General features: G+C 42.7%; 1 protein-coding gene across 1 annotated transcript in view; it reads left to right on the top strand.

Annotated features, from left to right (window-relative positions):
• NME7 (NME/NM23 family member 7) overlaps nt 1-17852 on the top strand; it is a 127815-nt gene that overhangs the window by 8601 nt on the left and 101362 nt on the right. Inside the window, exon 3 of the mRNA XM_064143226.1 lies at nt 16970-17077. Coding sequence (XP_063999296.1) covers nt 16970-17077 — 108 coding nt within the window. The remainder of the gene's footprint in view (nt 1-16969; nt 17078-17852) is intronic.

The raw sequence follows: 17852 nt of genomic DNA, 5'->3' as shown, positions 1-17852 counted from the left end.
GCAAGTAACCTCCAAACTATAATAAGTATCATAGACTCATGATTTAGGTTGGAAGGAACCTCCCACATGCTCTGAAGTGGTCTAACTAGATGAGACTGCTTCAGCCAACATCCAGGCAAGTCCACAGATGGATATTGTACGCCTCCTGTGGACAGCTTGTGCTAGTGTTAGACCACCCTCTTGGTAATTATTTTTTTCCCTAATATGCAACTGCAAAATCCCATTTTTCAACTTGTGTCTCTTGCGTTTTTTGCTGTCACTGTGTACCTTGGAGTTCAGCTTCATCTTTCTGATGTCTTTTTCTTAGGCAGTTGTAGATGGTGGTAAGATCACCCTCAGTCCTCTCTGAGCTGTGCAGGCTCAGTTCTCCCAGCCTCATCTTGTGTGTCGTGTTCTCCAAATCCTGACTGTTTTGTTGGTCAGCGACTAAAGGCTAAAATCTAAACCTTTTGTCTTTCTTCTGTTTGATGGAGTCTGTTTGATTTAAGCTAAGGGAATAGTGTGCCTCTGAAGAGCGTTTTTGACTGTGTAGTTGAACGTTTTAGTGTCAGGTTCTGGAATATTACACTCATTTAGTATATCCAGGTGGGATACTCTGTTAATCATTAATTAGCTGGTGAGAAACGGTGGTAGTAGGGAACACTTACTGCTGTGAGTCTGGAGAGGGTTTTTTCCATGAACATTGACCTTTAACTAAAATTGTGGCTGCCCGGAATAATCCCCAAAACCACTATTTCCTGGAAGTAAACACAGCGCTTGGCCTAACACGTCAAGGTCACTTGGTAGTGCTTTGTGGGTGGAACCCAGTAATTCTCTGCCAGCCAGCAAAATCAAAAGGGAAAAAACAGCCTGAGATTTGGTGAAAGGAGTACATTTTGTATAGCTGGGCTTTGGAACACACTGCTGCATGAAGAACCAGACCTTAGCACGTATTTGAATGTGTAAGGTGAATATCCCCTAGTCAGATGAGTAGATACAAGAAGCAGAAAGTCTTTTTTTCCCCTCACACTAATGTCTGGAGGAATACGTTCCAAGTATGAGATAAATTCTGTATTGTGACTCTTGCAAGTTGCCCTGTGGTAGACAGTGCTTGGAATCATTTTAAACACATGGTACCATTGGCATGTTTTAAGGTTCATTCTTGACAAAGGCTGCATGACCACATGTCAGCAGTTTTCCTATCTGAAAGGGTTTTACCACCCAGGCTGTGGTGATCTGTGATTTATAGGTTAGCAATTTCTACTTCCACTTGCAAGGTTACTGATTTTGGTGTGTAGTGCACTGGGATGAGATAGAGGAGACAGCTTCTTGATGTTCATGTCAGTTACTTCTTGGTTTCGAAAGGGTGCTGAGGCTGTCCGTGAGCACTAGAGGGCGCTGTTGTCCTTGTAAAGAAGTGACTCGACGGCGATCATGGATGCTAGGGGCTGGATGGGACCCCCCTAGCAAAGCAGGGCAGTGTTCCAGAGTACCTATTGCATGTTCTTTCCTTGCGTAGGGCTCTTCAGGAAGTTTAACTACCTTAAGGAGTCAGGAAGAGTGGCTAGCAGGAGAAGGGAAGTGGTTGTGCCCTTGCACTCATCACTGATGAGGCCACACCTCAAATACTGGCTTCAGTTTTGTGCTCCTCACTGCATGAAATACACTGAGGTGCTGGAGTGTGTCCAGAGAATGGAAACAAAACTGGTGAGTCTAGAGATCAAGTCTTATGAAGAGTGTCTGAAGCAACTGGAAGTGTTTAGTCTGGAGAAGAGGAGGCTGAGGGGAGACCTCATTGCTCTCTGCAGCTCCCTGAAAGGAGGTTGGAGTGAGGTGAGGGTTGGTCTCTCTTCTGCCTAGTGCCAGGTGACAGAATGAAAGGAGATGAGTCGTCGTCCCTGAGGCAGTTCAAGGCAAGGTTGGACGTGGCACTTGGTGCCATGGTCTAGCCTTGAGCTCTGTGGTAAAGGGTTGGACTTGATGATCTGTGAGGTCTCTTCCAATCCTAATAATACTGTGATACTGTGAAATGCCCCCGGGTTGGACCAGCAAAGGTTCAGGCTGAGTGTTAGGAAAAACATCTTTCCCAAAGGATTGGTCATGCATTGGAACAGACTGCCCAGAGAGGTGGTGGATTCACCTGGTGGTGTTCAAGAAATGTGTGGACATGGCACTTTGGGAACTATTATAATGGCCATGGTGTTGTTGGGCTGATGGTTGGACTTGATGATTTTAGAGGTCTTTTCCACTCAAAACAGTTCTTTGATTCTTTGAGAAGTAATTAAGTTGCTGAACAGCTTTTTAACGTCATAACTTTAATTCACATGTAACTTGTGGTTAGTCTGGCTTTAGAATGAAGGTTACATGACCATGATATCTGTACTACCTGCAATATAGATTCAGTCCAACTTCCTTAGAATTACTGTTTGGTGCAATCTGAACAACAACTACAAAAGTGTTTTGATAAGATTTGTTTAAACAGCAATGCAAAATAAATGTTTAAGTGCCCACCATAATAAGAAAATAAATGTTTAAGTGCCCACTATAATAAGAAACATGTCAGCAGAGTTCTTTGTCTGCTTCATAGGACTGTAAATTGTTATCTGACTGTTAGAAGCTCTAAGTGCTTAAGGTATATTGCAGCATGTGTGGTCTGTAGAGCATTCCCTGAAACTCCTCTGTGCTAATGCTCATGGTGTGGGCAGGCTGAAGGACCCTCTCTCCCTTAGCTGTGATTCCAAGGCAACCATCCAGTTCTTGATAAAAATGCTTTTCAGAAGACTATTATGAGCTAATAAAATCTGAAGATGCAGTAGGCATTGTACTGCTTTGAAGTGCTGTTGACAGCTTTGGTTTAGGATTTGTTGATGTTTTCTTTCAAACCTCTACTTCCAGCTGCTTGTAACTTTCTGAAATTTTAACTTTCTGCTTGAAATTTTTAAGACAGGTTCCATTGGAGGTTGAAAATTGAATGGCAGACTTAAATGAGAATGGGGGTGGGGGACTGAAAACATTTAAAATCTTAATTAAAGCATTTTCAGACTTAGTTCTGAAAATTTGTAACTTGAGAGCTGAAAGTTTGCCAGAGGAATGGTCTTTACAAAAGAATACTTTTGAGTATTGACATCAATTTCAATGCAGGACCAAGTTTTGAGCCTTTTAAAAATGTTTTTCCTGTAAATGAAATATATGTTGGACCCTGTAGTGGGATGTGTATGGGTACCTCAGTGCATTTGTAGGTCTGTTTCCTTTCTGGGGTCACAGTTAGACACTAAGGTCACAGTTCAAAGTCAGATTCCCAGCATTCAGGAGCAGACCATGGCAGTGTTAGCCTTGCCACTACTGACTAAGTGAATACACCTAAACTTCATACTTGAATGTAATGCTGTGAGATGGCTTGTGTTACAAATGCTGTTCTGGGTTAGGAAACAGATTTGCTTTCACTAAATTCACTGTTAGACTTCTCTCAAGTTAGTGCAGGCAGATAGTCACATGGTGAGCACTACTAACTGCTTGGATCGTGTAAATCCAAGTACAAGAATATAGCTTCCAATCTGCAGCTTTATAAATATGTGTTAAATGGGGCCATATTCTTTCAAAGACAAGGTTTCACACTTTGGCACGTGATTTAATAGCCATGGTGGTTGGACTTCATCTGAGAGGTCTTTTCCAACCAAAACTATTCTATGATTCATAGGTTCACACAATCATAGAATGGTTTAGGTTGGAAGGGACCTCAAGGATCATCCAGGTCCAACCCCCTTGCCATAGGCAGGAACACTTCCCACTAGAACAGATTGCTCAAGACCTCATCCAACCTGACCTTGAACACCTCCACAGAAGGAGCATCCACAACCTCCCTGGGCAACCTGTGCCAGTGTCTCACCACCCTCACTGTAAAGAACTTCCTCCTAACTTCTAGTCTAAATCTCTCCTCTTCCAGTTTAAACCCATTACCTCTCGTCCTGTCATTACAAGACCTTGTAAATAGTCCCTCCCCAGCCTTCCTGTAGGCCCCCTTCAGATACTGGAAGGCCACTATCAGGTCTCCTCAAAGTTTAGCAACTTCATCTGCCAGTTCCCTCAGGGTCTGTGTGTGGATCTTGTCAGGCCACATGGACTTGTGCATGTTCAGATTCTTTAGGTGCTCACAAGCATGATCTTCAAGTATAGTGTGCAGATCTTCCTTCTCTCAGTCCTTACTGTTGTCCTCTGGGACTTGGACATTGTGGTTGGAGCCCTTGCCATTGAAGACGAAGGCAAAGAGATCACTGAACATCTCAGTCTTATCCACCTCCTTTATCACCAGCTCTCCATTTCCCTTCTGGAAGGGTCCCACATTCTCCTTAGTCCTCATTTTCTCACTAGTATACCTGAAGATATTCTTATTATTCCCCTTACTGTCCCTAGCCAGATTCTTTGTATCTATCCCAGGTTACCTGTCCTTGCTTCCACTCTCTGTGGGCTTTCTTCTTGCACCTGTGTCCAGGAGCTCGCTATTCATCCATGCAGGCCTCCTGGCATTCTTACCTGCCTTCCTCTTTTTTGGGATGCATTGCTCCTGGGCCTGGAGGACGTGATCCTTGAACACGGACTAACCTTCCTGGGCCCCCCTTCTTTCCAGAGTTTTTTTCCCATGGCACCCTGCCAAGGAGGTCCCTGAAGAAGTTGAAATCTACTGTCCTGAAATCTAGACCACCGAGTTTGCTATGCACCCTCCTTGATGCCTTAAGGATCTTGAACTCTACCATTTCATTGTCACTGCAGCCAAGGCTACCCTTCAGCTTCACTTCACTCACCAGCCCCTCCTTGTTGGTGAGTGAAGTGATTCTCAGGTTCAACCTGTCTTCACAGAGAGGTGAAGAGCAGTATGGCATCCTCTGTGTGTTTCAGAGAAATTGTATGCCATAATTAGAAAAATAACATGAGTGCTCTTAGTAAGTACTTAACATGTAGTTGCAGAGGGCTGGAGTTAAATGGTTGAGGTTACATGAGAGACTGGGGAGGAGGGTTACATTAATCATGCCTACACACTTCATAGGAAGCTTGCAGAATTTACATAATTTAGTAGTAAAAGAAGATTTCTTGCTTAGTAACTTGACAGAAGAGCAAGATGATTTTGCTGGTGCAACTTGAGGTTGCAGCTACTGAAATCTGAGAAGAAACTTAGCATCCTTCAGCCTTCTAGGGCTGTGTTCCTCACAAACTCTGAGAATATAAGAATGATTTACTGAACTGAGATGCCAGGGGAAGAGACAGATTCACTTGGTTAGTGGTACAGAGACAGAAGGATTGCCACGTTACTTGGCAACAGATGCTCCAGGCAGCAGTAGCCACATGACCATATACAGTCCAAAAGGCATGACAGAATCATAGAATGGTTTGGGTTGGAGGGGTCCTTAAATATCATCTAGTTTCAACACCCCTGCCTAGATACTGATGTTATTGGGATGCAGATCACTGTGGATCTGAAGGATGTATCCCGTATTTGCAGTACATTAAATGCAAATGCAGTTGAGTGTTTAGCTCACTAAATAGATTTCCAAAAATAGCTAAGAATTCTAATAATTTAACCTATACTGAATTAGTTTGAAATAACCAGGACTTTCTTTCTCCAAGAGAACAACTTGCTTACAAAATTCACCAGTGAGATTCTGAGTATGAGGTTTAGAATAACCTGTAGTCAAGACATTGTTGTGCAAATTGCAGTTGCCAGATGTTTTCTCCATTTGAGAAGTAATCTTTTGATTGTATTTTTTGACTAGAGACTGTTGATAGAGTGGTGGGAGGTCCAGCAGCAGCAAGAGGGCTGCAGAATTTGAGTTCTAAAAAATACACTAACTCATGTCAGAGTCACGAATAGAAAAAGAGGAGGAAAATGGGTTTTAAGAGAGCAAATTGAGTGTTCTATCTATACAGTATTGTGGATTTAAAGGTTTGTTGTTTTTTTTTCTTGGAAAATATCCTGTATTACAGGAACTGTGAAGGTAGGAGATAAGTTGAGTTACACAACCTAATAAGCATGCACTGCTAAGGATTAATTTTAAACTAAGGTGCATAAAGTGCTGAAAATGAGAGCACTTTCTGCCACTCAAAATGTTGTTAAATATCACCAGTATGGCTGAAGTCTCTTGTTTCTGTCTTGCAAAATTGTTGCTAACATTTAATGGCTTAGCTACTTCTGCACATTTTTTCTTTCCTTTTTTTGCAACAAATGGAGATTTTTTTCCTGTAAAGCATTATTGATGGTGGAAAATTACTTGTGGTGTGCAAGCAGAATTTTTCACATGCTTTAACCTTCTTGCCTCAGAAAACAAAACTTTGTTTGATTGCAATTTATTACTGTGTGACCAGTAAGTTTCCCCCTGGCAGATTTCAGTTGGATTTAGTAGAGACATAATGATGTACCCCCAAGTTTCACAAGAATGGGGATGGGGAAGAAAATCTGTAAAGCATCTTTTAAAGAAAGACTTCAGTGCGAGCTCAACCCTGGTTAGATGTCAGCGAATCCAAGTGGGTATTAACATTTATTAAATGCCTGAGCTGCAGGGAGGCTGTGGTCAGAACAGTCAGGGATGAAGACGTGAGTATAGAGAACCAGGCTTTGTTACTTCTTGTGCTTGCAGAGGTGCTTGTCATTGAGTAATGCCAAGTAGCTGTAAAGAAAGCTAGAGAACAGTGATTTGGAAGCGTAGTTGCCAGTTGTTAAACATCCTTCTAGTTCAGTCAAAGTGAGGAGCATGCGGTGCCTGGAAGCTACAAAGATAGACAATTTCGATGAAGAAGCAAGTGCTTTGTGCTCTGATAAAGTGACACCATCTGTTTCCCTCACCATTCCTTTGTGCTCTGAGATACATCTCAGTGTAGCAGTCTAGGCATGGATAGTGAAGAGGAAATGAAGTAGCTGGTGTGTATAAGCTGGAATTGGAGTGCTTTTGTAACTCAAGTATCTCTTTCATTTACTAGTGCCCAACATGGCAAGCCCTCCCATGTTACAACTGGAGAAAAACACCCAGAAAATTAAGGGGTTGCACAGAAGTTCATGAAGAGCTTGACATGTCCTGTTTGATAGCTTGACTCTTTATGTAACATTTTTGTAAGGATTCCAATTTCTGGAAAGTGTTCTTTTCCTTTTTCAGCTTTATAGATTTATCTGCAGAGGACTGTCACATTTAGATGCCCTTACATGAAAGAAAAGCACTCCTAACCTCTAATTTGTCTTTAAAGATAATTTTCTGTTTACAGATAATTCCAGTTGCATTTCCTTGTGTTCTCAATTCAGAAGCACTCAGAGCTGCTGAAGCTAGGCTAAGTGCCGGGCCTGCAATTCCCCAGGCAGAGGCACCTAAGAACAAAATAAAGCACAGCTAGATGGATGTTAGAATGAGACACCAGGAAAACTCGTAAGTGAACCATTTCAAGCAATTAAAGTATTTCTGAGACTCTTAAAGCAAGTGGTGCTATGACAGTGCTTGCTTGCATCTGTGGCTTGCTGGGGGAGTGTAAGACTCTGAGTATCTGCCTCTGAGGAAGGTGGAGATGGATCTGGCTGAAATTCATGAGTACTGCTCAGACTAGGGGTTTATCAGTGACTTTCTTTTGATTTCTGTTTGAGTCTTCTTCTGTATTGAGAAGTAGAGTTAAATCTGAGTGGTGATTGGTCTGGAAGATGAGTGACTGGTGGTTTATGAGCTTTGAAAAACAGTTTCAATTCGTTGCAAGACTTGCATACCTGCTGTTAAAGGTTGATCATGTACCTACAACAGTAACTTCAGGTTCCAGTTCTGAGAATAATGTTCTTTATGAAGGCAGCTGGTCAGGTTCCTCACTTCAGCCCACTGTCTGAAAAGCGTGAGGCCAACATCTGTCTGTAGAATGCACCAACACATACAGCAAAGAGGAAACACACATCCTACAAAGAGGAAAGACAAGGAGAAAGATATCTGTTGAATGTCCATTTCAACAGATTTTATTTTTCACCAAAGAGAATGGTCAGCAAACTTGCATACTTTTGTAGTATTTTTTTATCTTTTTTCCATAGAAGTGCAAGGTAAATATATGTTAATGCATAAATAAACTACCTGAAGTTATAGTCAGTCAGCCTCATGATATCTTCACACAGAAAGTTTTAAGGTAATTTGTATCCCTGTCCATTAAGAATGGTCAGGCATTGGAATTCACTACCCAGGGAGGTGGTAAAGTCACCAACCCTGGATGTGTTTAAAGGTCGTTTGCATGTGGTGCTTGGGAATATGGTTTAGGTTGAACCTTGTAGAATAGGGATATTGGTCAGACTTGGTGATCCTGAGGATCTTTTCCAAGCTGAATGTTCTGTGATTCTGTGATTGATGCCATCTCATTATCCATAAAAGTATTCTTACTCTTCTAAAAATAGTTTTGAGAGTGCCCCCAGCCTGGTTGGAGGAAGGCAGATTATGAAACAAAGGCTTCTTTTAAAATGATTGCCAGAATTTTAGGAAGTTTCAGGGAAGTTTTAGGGAAGTTTTTCTGGAAGGCTTTTTTTTTGTTGTTTTGGTTTTCTTTTGTTTCTTCGTTTTTTTTTGGGAGTTGTTTTTGGATGTGTATTAGGAGAAATACCTATTTAGTGTGAGAATAGTTCCTGTTTGCTGGATCATTCTGTTCCCAGTAACTTTTGTGTAAACGATTTGACTCTTAATATCAGTTCTTAACTGTAGGTTTTCCCTCTGACAGCGCAGTTATACAAAAGACAGACAGCAAGATGGATCCTTCTGGTGCTGTTTTAGCTTTTACTGAGGTTTGTGCTGTCTTTTTATTGCTTCACTAGAAGCTGATGCAGATTCTTCAATTCTTTTTCTCTCTGGTCTGATTTCTGAGTCACTGAGAAAAATTGAAGGAGCAGCAGACACGAAGCTGCCTACTTACAATTTAACAATACTCCTTATGACTCCTAAACTTGTAAATATGTAGGCAACAGACTGTGGACCTGTGTCAAATATGTCATGCATGTTGAAGTTCCTGATAGCGTGTATAAGCCTTAGACAGACCAGACTGCTAACAGCATGTGAAGATGCATTTTGTAGATAACTCAGGGCTACTCTGAATCTAAGAAATAGTTTGATATTGTTTCATGTGACATTTTCATGAGTAAGTAGTAAGCTAAAGGAGTTCTGATACATTGCAGGCTGATGACTAGGTTAAGCCCAAGTGGTTGTTTCCAGTCAGTTACAGATTACAGCGGTTGCAGCTGAAAAGCATGAAATGACAAACTGGCAGAGGAATACTAACTTCAAGTCTACAAATGGGTCAGAATTATCTGTATAATGGAAAAAAAGAAAGTCATGTGAAAGGTAGGATTGTAGTAAAAATATGCTGCCTGTATAGCAGTGAGGAGAATTGTGTCAACTGCCCTTCCCTGGGACTGTGAAAAGTTTCAGAGTGCATATGACCAGCAGAAAAAGACTTCCTTAGCTCCTGATGCCCTGTGTTCTCCATTTTAAGAGAAACTGTAGGAGGGAATTTCTAGTCAGCACTAGAAAAAGAGGACAGAAGTATTCGCCCCAGGACAATAAAATAGTGTGGCAGTCAGGAAGCATTGTGAAGCTGGGAAAACTAAATCCAGGTGTATGTTCTGTATGGTTCAGACCAGAGGGATAAAATTGGTTCTCTACCATCTGGTGCAAGTTCATTAGTTTCTGGGCTGCTGTTCTACCACTGTTCATAAATTAATAGAATGGTTTGGATTGGAAGGGTCATTAAAGATCATCTTGTTCCAAACCCCCTGCATGGGCAGGGACACCTTCCACTAAACCAGGTTGCCCAAGGTCTCATGCAGCCTGGCTTTGAACATCTCCAGGGAGGGGGCATCCATGACCTCTCTGGGCAACCTGTTCTACTGTCTCACCACCCTTACTGTAAAGAATTTCTTCCTAATGTCTGGTTTGAAACTGCCTTTCTCATGCTTCAGTCTATTCCATCTTCTGTCACTACAAGCCATTGTAAAATGTCCCTCCTCAGCTTTCTCATAGGCACACTTGAGGCACTGGAAGGCCACTGTAAGGGTTCCCTGAAGTCTTTTCTCCAGGCTAAACAGTCCCAATTCTTGCAGCTCATCCCTACAAGGGAGATGCTCCAGCCCTCTGATAATCTTTGTGACACTACTCTGGACCCACTCCCAACAGTTTGATATCTTTCTTGTGCTAGAGGCACCAGAAGTGGACACAGTACTCAGGTGGGGTCTCACAAGAGCAGAGCCAGAGAATCACCTCACTCTTTCTGCATCTCAGGAAAACATTCTTCCTGTTGCTTCTCATGAAACCACTTGGAAGATCTGCTTTTGGTTTATTGCAGAGCAGAAGCTCTTTGAAAGTGTAGCAGGTTTACAGGACAAGTAATTCATTTCCTGTCCAGGTTGCTAAGCATTCTGCTTTCTGGTTATGAGCTTCCTTGCCAGACAAACCGTTTCTCCCTGCAGCTGAGTTTTTTGTGATGCTTGGATTTATCCTCTGGAACTTAGTGCTGCACCTAAGAAAGGCTGCTTCCCCCCATCACTTCCAGAACTAAGTGCAAAATCTTATTTTTTTAATTCAGCTAAGCATCAGTAGATGCTGCTGGTGCATGGAGCCATCCTACTGCATATTCACACATACTAATATAAACAAAAGAGTGTAAGCTAACAAAACCTACGCGTGCATCAAAGTGTTTTCCCATCCAGCTTATAAAAGGAGGAAGAAAGGAAGAGCTTTTTCTTTCTGTATTCACAGTAGGTGAACTTTTGTCATTGCTGATTCCCATGGCCCTAGATTTTAGCATGGAAAGGGACTGTAAAATGTGAGCTAAAGACAGCTGCTGTAGAACTATCAGTATGTAAATATGAAGTGCACAGTCACTGCTGAGTTTTTAAGTGCTGCTGATTTTTCCACTGATGTGAAAAGTTATGAAGAATTATTTCTTCCTCATTATGTATTATATGGTTAATTGCATAGTCATGAGACCTTAGGCTGTGTGTGATTTTAATGAGGATACAGTATATAAATGAATGTAAACTCATGCTTTAAAGCAAAAATTTTCAGAGTTTTAATGTATTTATAGATTCATTTGGTTTGTTTTTACTTGAGCTGTTCACAGTGAGTTGATTTCACAAGTGACTGCCTGTTTCAGCCATTTCTTGGGAGAATGAAGTGCTGGGGCTCTCTGGTAGAGGGCTGTGAAATCTTCCCCTTCGGTGGTGAATGGTGCCACATCCAGCTGGCGGCCAGTCACTAGTGGTGTCCCTCAGGGATCAGTGCTGGGCCCCATCCTCTTTAACATCTTCATAGATGATCTGGATGAGGGCATCGAGTCAGTCATCAGCAAGTTTGCAGATGACACTAAGCTGGGGGCAGATGTGACTGAGTTGGAGGGCAGAAGGGCTCTGCAGCGGGACCTTGACCGCCTGGACAGATGGGCAGAGTCCAATGGGATGGGGTTCAATAGCTCCAAGTGCAGGGTGCTGCACTTTGGCCACAACAACCCCATGCAGAGATACAGGCTGGGGTCGGAGTGGCTGGAGAGCAGCCAGACAGAGAGGGATCTGGGGGTGCTGATTGATACCCGCCTGAACATGAGCCAGCAGTGTGCCCAGGTGGCCAAGAGAGCCAGTGGCATCCTGGCCTGCATCAGGAATGGTGTGGTCAGCAGGAGCAGGGAGGTCATTCTGCCCCTGTACTCTGCACTGGTTAGACCACACCTTGAGTACTGTGTTCAATTCTGAGCCCCCCAGTTTAAAAGGGACGTTGAGATGCTTGAGTGTGTCCAGAGAGGGGCGACGAGGCTGGGGAGAGGCCTTGAGCACAGCCCTATGAGGAGAGGCTGAGGGAGCTGGGATTGTTTAGCCTGGAGAAGAGGAGGCTCAGGGGAGACCTTATTGCTGTCTACAGCTACCTGAGGGGTGGTTGTGGCCAGCACCAGAACAAGAGGACACAGCCTCAGGCTGTGCCAGGGGAGATTTAGGCTCGAGGTGAGGAGAAAGTTCTTCACTGAGAGAGTCATTGGACACTGGAATGGGCTGCCCGGGGAGGTGGTGGAGTCGCCGTCCCTGGGGCTGTTCAAGGCAAGGTTGGACGTGGCACTTGGTGCCATGGTGTAGCCTTGAGCTCTGTGGTAAAGGGTTGGACTTGATGATCTGTGAGGTCTCTTCCAACCCTGATGATACTGTGATACTGTGATAGTGTGGTATTGGTCTGGAACAGTGTGGTACATTGAACATGATACCTCTCAACAGGTCATTGCTGGTCTGACTCTTCTCTGGTCAATTTTCTCTCCTGTATTAGGAGGATGAACAGAAGCCAGGGATAAAACTTATCATGTCTCCCATAGTACTTTCTCATCTTTGAGTCTCCTTCCTACATTGTAGTCTAGGGCACACTAGTGAAAGGATATGTAAGGAAGTTGTGTGCTGTGCCAGTCCTGTTGATTGAGCAGTAAACCAAATGAAAGTAAACTCTCAGGAAAGATAATATCAGAGCTATTGGCTCATTATGGGTAAGATCCTGACATCTGCCTGTCTCAGAGCACCAGGACTCATATTGAATGTGTTTGACAATTAATCTTTGCCTGTTTTCTAGTGCCCAGTAAGGACTTGCCCTGACATAGGTTCAGAAAGTTTGTAGAATCACAGAACAGTAGGGGCTGGAAGGGACCTCATCACAACTACCTCAAAAAGGGTTGGAGCAAGATGGAGGTTGATCTCACATGCAACAAGTGTCAGGACAAGGGAAAATGGCCTCGAATTGTTCCAGGGAAGGTTTAGGCTGGATTTTAGGAAAACTTTCTTCACAGAAAGGGTTATCAGGCATTGGAGCATGCTGCCCACAAAGGTGGTGGAGTCACTGTGCCTGAAAGTGTTTTAAAGATGTGTGGATATGGTGCTGAGGGACATGATTTAGTGGTAGTGGCTTAGCAGTAGTGGAGGGACTGTGAGCTCTAGATGAGCCATTTGACTTAATGATCTCAAAAGTCTCTTCCAACCTCAATAGTTCTGTGGTTCTAAATTGGAGTAATAGCCCAGGAGAAGCTTTACAGACTTTGTCTTGGTCATTTTAGAAAATCTCGTGGCTCTCTATATTGTACAGATACAAAGTAATAATCATAGAGTCAACCAGGTTGGAAGAGACCTCCAAGATCATCCAGTTCAACCTAGCACCCAGCCCTAGCCAGTCAACTAGACCATGGCACTAAGTGCCTCAGCCAGGCTTTTCTTGAACACCTCCAGGGATGACAACTCCAGCACCTCCCTGGGCAGCCCATTCCAATGCCAATCACTCTCTCTGGGAAGAACTTCTTCCTAACATCCAGCCTATACCTCCCCTGGCACAACTTGAGACTATGTCCCCCTGTTCTGTTGCTGGTTGCCTGGGAGAAGAGACCAACCCCCACCTGGCTACAACCTCCCTTCAGGTAGTTGTAGACAGCAATGAGGTCTGCCCTGAGCCTCCTCTTCTGCAGGCTGCACACCCCCAGCTCCCTCAGCCTCTCCTCATAGGGTTTGTGTTCCAGGCTTCTCACCAGCTTTGTTGCCCTTCTCTGGACACGTTCCAGCATCTCAACATCTCTCTTGAATTGAGGAGCCCAGAGCTGGATTCAAATTTTCCTGCTTACCGATAACATTATTGGGTGTTGGGGGATAGCTCTGCAGTGTTTCTGAAGTCAGTAAGTAGCATTTATTATGTTGCCTTTGCTCACGATACTAAAGGAAGATAACTACAGAATGGTCATTTCTGCCATTCAGCCGAACTAGAAGCAGCTTGATGAATAACAAATATGAATAGTTAAGACATTCAGATCTTATAATGTGAATTTCAAGCGGATCTTAAAGCCAATATGAGTTTAGAAGGAAATGGACGAATTCCTCACCATTCCAGAAACACAGTATAGTTTCTTGCTGTAAGCCTGAAGATCTGATGACTAATAATGGTTACTAAGTGAAACTTTTTTTCCTGCTTGTTCACATGAGTGCATTACTTCTCTGAGACAAGTAAAGTTTGCTTACATGAAAACTAGTTGGTTCTGGAAAATGCTACCTAGAAAATAGGCTTCAAAATGATGCTCTAGTGTGAAATACATAGCGTGAAGTAATGCACTTGTGTATGCCTTCATGTTCTGAGACTTCATTGATTAAGGATGGTGCATCTCTTTTAATTTCATACATCACTAGTTGACTTTTGGAGGGTAGTACACTAGAAATGGGATTGTTTGTCTTTTTAGACAACCTCTTTAGTAGCGAACTGCACCTCCGTAATATTATAGAACCATAGAGTGGCTTAGGTTGGAAGGAACTTTAGAGAATATCTACTCCAATATACTCTGTGCTGGGGGAGGGGTTGTCGTGTGATAAAGCAGCTGCTAGAGTTTAGCCCCAAATACAAGCTAAATGCAAGCAGTCACTTTTAAGCCGAAGATGCTGAAGGGAAAAAAATGCATTGACAGTAAAAGTGAGATCACTGTTGTTTTGGGTTTGTTTTTCTTTGGTTTGGTGTAGTGGGTTTGTTTTTAAGTGTCCACAGGCTTGCCCTCAGGGAAGCTGGTTGATTCTTCTCCTGCCAATGTTCCAGAATAGTCATAGAAGCCCACAGGAACTGTTTCTGTGCCATTACTTATTGAGCCCTCTTTAAAACAACAGAAATAATGCTGTTTTCTAAAATCTGAAGGGCCTACGTAGCTTCAACGTGAACTCCAAGTGGTAGCTAAATGTTTGAGATGCTGAAGAAGGGTACAGATACATCTAAACAGTGGAAAGCCTACGACAAGATTGAGCTTACCCTCAGGAGTAGCAATCAGATGTAGAGGAAGTGTGGAAAATAAAAATGTAAAGCTACATCCAGTGGCTATCAAATAATCGATGCTGCAGGATCAGTAGCTAACACACATAGACTGCTAAGGAGTGTTAAAAGTGCACATCTACGTGCATGGCATCAGCTTTGTGCTTACTTTCCTGTAGGGGATTATCCTTTGAAGGGTGAAAAGCTATGCATGTAGCTATGGTTTTAAAATACTGCATTCTAGCTTTCTTGTCACACTCTTTAGGAACAGGAAATGAGTTGTAAATGAGATTGAGCTGTTTATGCTTTATGTAAATTTCAAGAAGTTAAGTAGAGAATCAAACTAATGTTGTCCTCAACTTGAATATCTTTGTCTCATCGAGAGTTCAGACATGACTGCTCAGAAAGGCAGAAATGTTTTCTTGTAGGATGTGTAGAGAAATGTGTTAAGATATAATAGCGATAATAATAATGTAAGGGCTTTTAACTGTTGGTCCAGAGGAAGCCATGAATATGGCCAGAGGACTGGAGCACTTCCTCTATGGGGACAGACAGTGAGAGTTGTGGCTGTTCAGCCTGGAGAAGAGAAGGCTTCAGGGAGACCTTCTAGAAGCCTTCTAGTAACTGAAGGAGGCCTACAGGAAAATTTGGGCTTGTAGTGATAGGATGAGGAGGAATGGCTTTAACCTGGAAAACTGGAAATTTAGATTAGATATGAGAAAGAAATTCCTTACAGGGAGGGTGGTTAGACACTGGAACAGCTTGCCCGGGGAGGTCATGGATTCTCCCTTCCTGGAGATCTTCAAGGCCAGGTTGCACAGTGCCCTGAGCAACCTGGTCTAGTGGAAGGTGTCTCTGCCCATGGGAGTTTCACAGAACTAGATGATCTTTAATGTCCCTTCCCACCAAAGCATTCTATGAATCTATGAAAGTAGTTGTGAGAGTACACATCCTTTTTAACAAATGAAAGTAAAACAAATCACAGAGTCATAGAATGGTCTGGGTTGTAAGGGACCTCCAAAGGTCATCTTGTCCAACCCCCTCTTCAGTCAGCAGGGGCATCCTCAACTAGATCAAATGGTCCAGAGCCCTGTTGTGCCTCTGTGGTGGTTTGGGTGTTCCCCACCCCCCCACACTTTAGAAATCACCCAGACTAGTCTCAACCGGCTCTGGGAATATAAATGAAGCTATTTATTTACAGTAGCACAATATACAAGCAGGTATTTGCAGTATATACAGTTATAGACAGAAATATACAAGGTAAAAGGTAACACAGAAACACAACTCCCCTCCCAGAGACCTGAGTCCCCAGGAGGGGCTCTCAACCACCCCTGCACCTTCCCCCTGCCCCTCTCAACCTCACCCCAGTCCCAAGGAAGAATGGAGGTTCAGCCAAGAGGTTAAGAAGCAAAGGTGAGTGGAAGGTGAGGTTAGGGAGCTGCAGCTCAGTCAGAAGGCCAAGGCAGAGTGCCACAAAAATGGCCAGAGTGTTATCTAATGTTTTCCTTTCTTCTTCAGCAAGACTCTGAGGGGAGCAGACATCACCATTGTTTTCCTTTCACAGCCTGTGATCTAGTTCCTCTCACCAAAACATTCTACCCTGCTTCAAACTAGCACAGCCTCAACTTGAATATCTGCAGGGATGAGGCCCCAACCACCTCCCCAGGAAACCTGTTTCAGTACTCCACTCCCTCAATGTAAAGAACTTGTTCCTAACATCCAATCTAAATCTACTCTTCTGTAGTTTGAGGCCATTGCCCCTCATCCTATCACTACAAGTTTTTGTAAACAGTCTCTCTCCATCCTTCTTGTAGACCCCCTCAGGTACTGGAAGGCTACTATTAGGTCTCCCTGGAGCCTTCTCTTTTCCAGGCTGAACAACCGCAGCGTGAAGAAGTCTAACAACAGTTTCTGTGGCAGTCCATGTTTCATGACTGATTGAATTGGAATAGGTTCTGAGATTGCCTGGGAAACTGCTGTGCTGTTTCCATCATGTTTAAAGGGTGATAGATAACAAGTGAAAAGATGTCACCTGCTGTGGTAGGCAGGAGATGATATGCAGACTGTGGATGTGCATTTACTAGTGATTTTTTTATTTGTATTTTTTACTTTCCTGATAATAAATATAAGGATTTTTTTGGGGGGTGTGTTTTTACCTATAAAAGATGAGTGTTTTCTCTAACAGTCTTTCTAACCCCTTTTTCTTTTTCCAGAGTCAAGATGATAGATTTGCTTTCACTGCCGAATGGTATGACCCAAATGCTTCACTCTTTCGTCGTTATGAACTTCTGTATTATCCAAAAGATGGATCAGTTGAAATGGTAAGAATAAAAAAGTACAATTTATGGTCATTAAATGATTTTTAGAATGGCAATCCACTGCATATGCCTATTGACTTTCCAGGTAAGGAAAACATGATTTAAGATGTATCTTGCTCTGTTTCTACAACTAAAAGAAAAGTGAAAATACAAATTCACAGTGACGCACGTGGAAGAGCTTCCACATTTATAAATTATATTTCCTTAAAGGTTTCTTTGATATGGAGACATGAACTTTCACAAGTTTGTTTCAATTCAGTCTCTGTCAGGTTTCTGTATTGAAACTCAGCAATGCTGACCTACCAGTTGAGAAACCTAAATTGAAGCTGATTCCAAACAGGGGAATAATCTTTAGCTGGAATTCCAGAAGTCTCTGAAGATTAAAATATAAAAGGTGTCTTACTAAAGTAGAGGAAATGCTGAACTGCTCTTAATTTAATTTTAATGAAAGGAAGAATGTTTCAGACAGTGATGTCTGAATTTTTCCATCAATGGTGTTTGCAGAGGCCTTTCTGATTTCTGGTTCATACAGATGATCCTTCTTAGTTTTTGATAGCAGATTAAAGCAAGCATTTTGCAGTAGCAGGCATGTATGTATGTGTGCATATATGTGTGTGTATGTATATATACAAAGTAGTATATACTGTAAGTAATCCTAATGAACCAATCTGTGTTTTGGGCTGCCTTTTAGGAATGAGTGAACAGTCTGAGCTAGTCTTTTCTCATTTTTAATGAAGACCCAAGTGCCTGAGAATAGCCTAGATTTGGATATTCACAC

The sequence above is a fragment of the Pogoniulus pusillus genome, chromosome 5, assembly GCF_015220805.1.
Source record: "Pogoniulus pusillus isolate bPogPus1 chromosome 5, bPogPus1.pri, whole genome shotgun sequence".
NCBI lineage: Eukaryota > Metazoa > Chordata > Aves > Piciformes > Lybiidae > Pogoniulus > Pogoniulus pusillus.
Note: the sequence above shows the minus strand (reverse complement) of the source record. Positions and strands in the feature narration are given on the sequence as shown.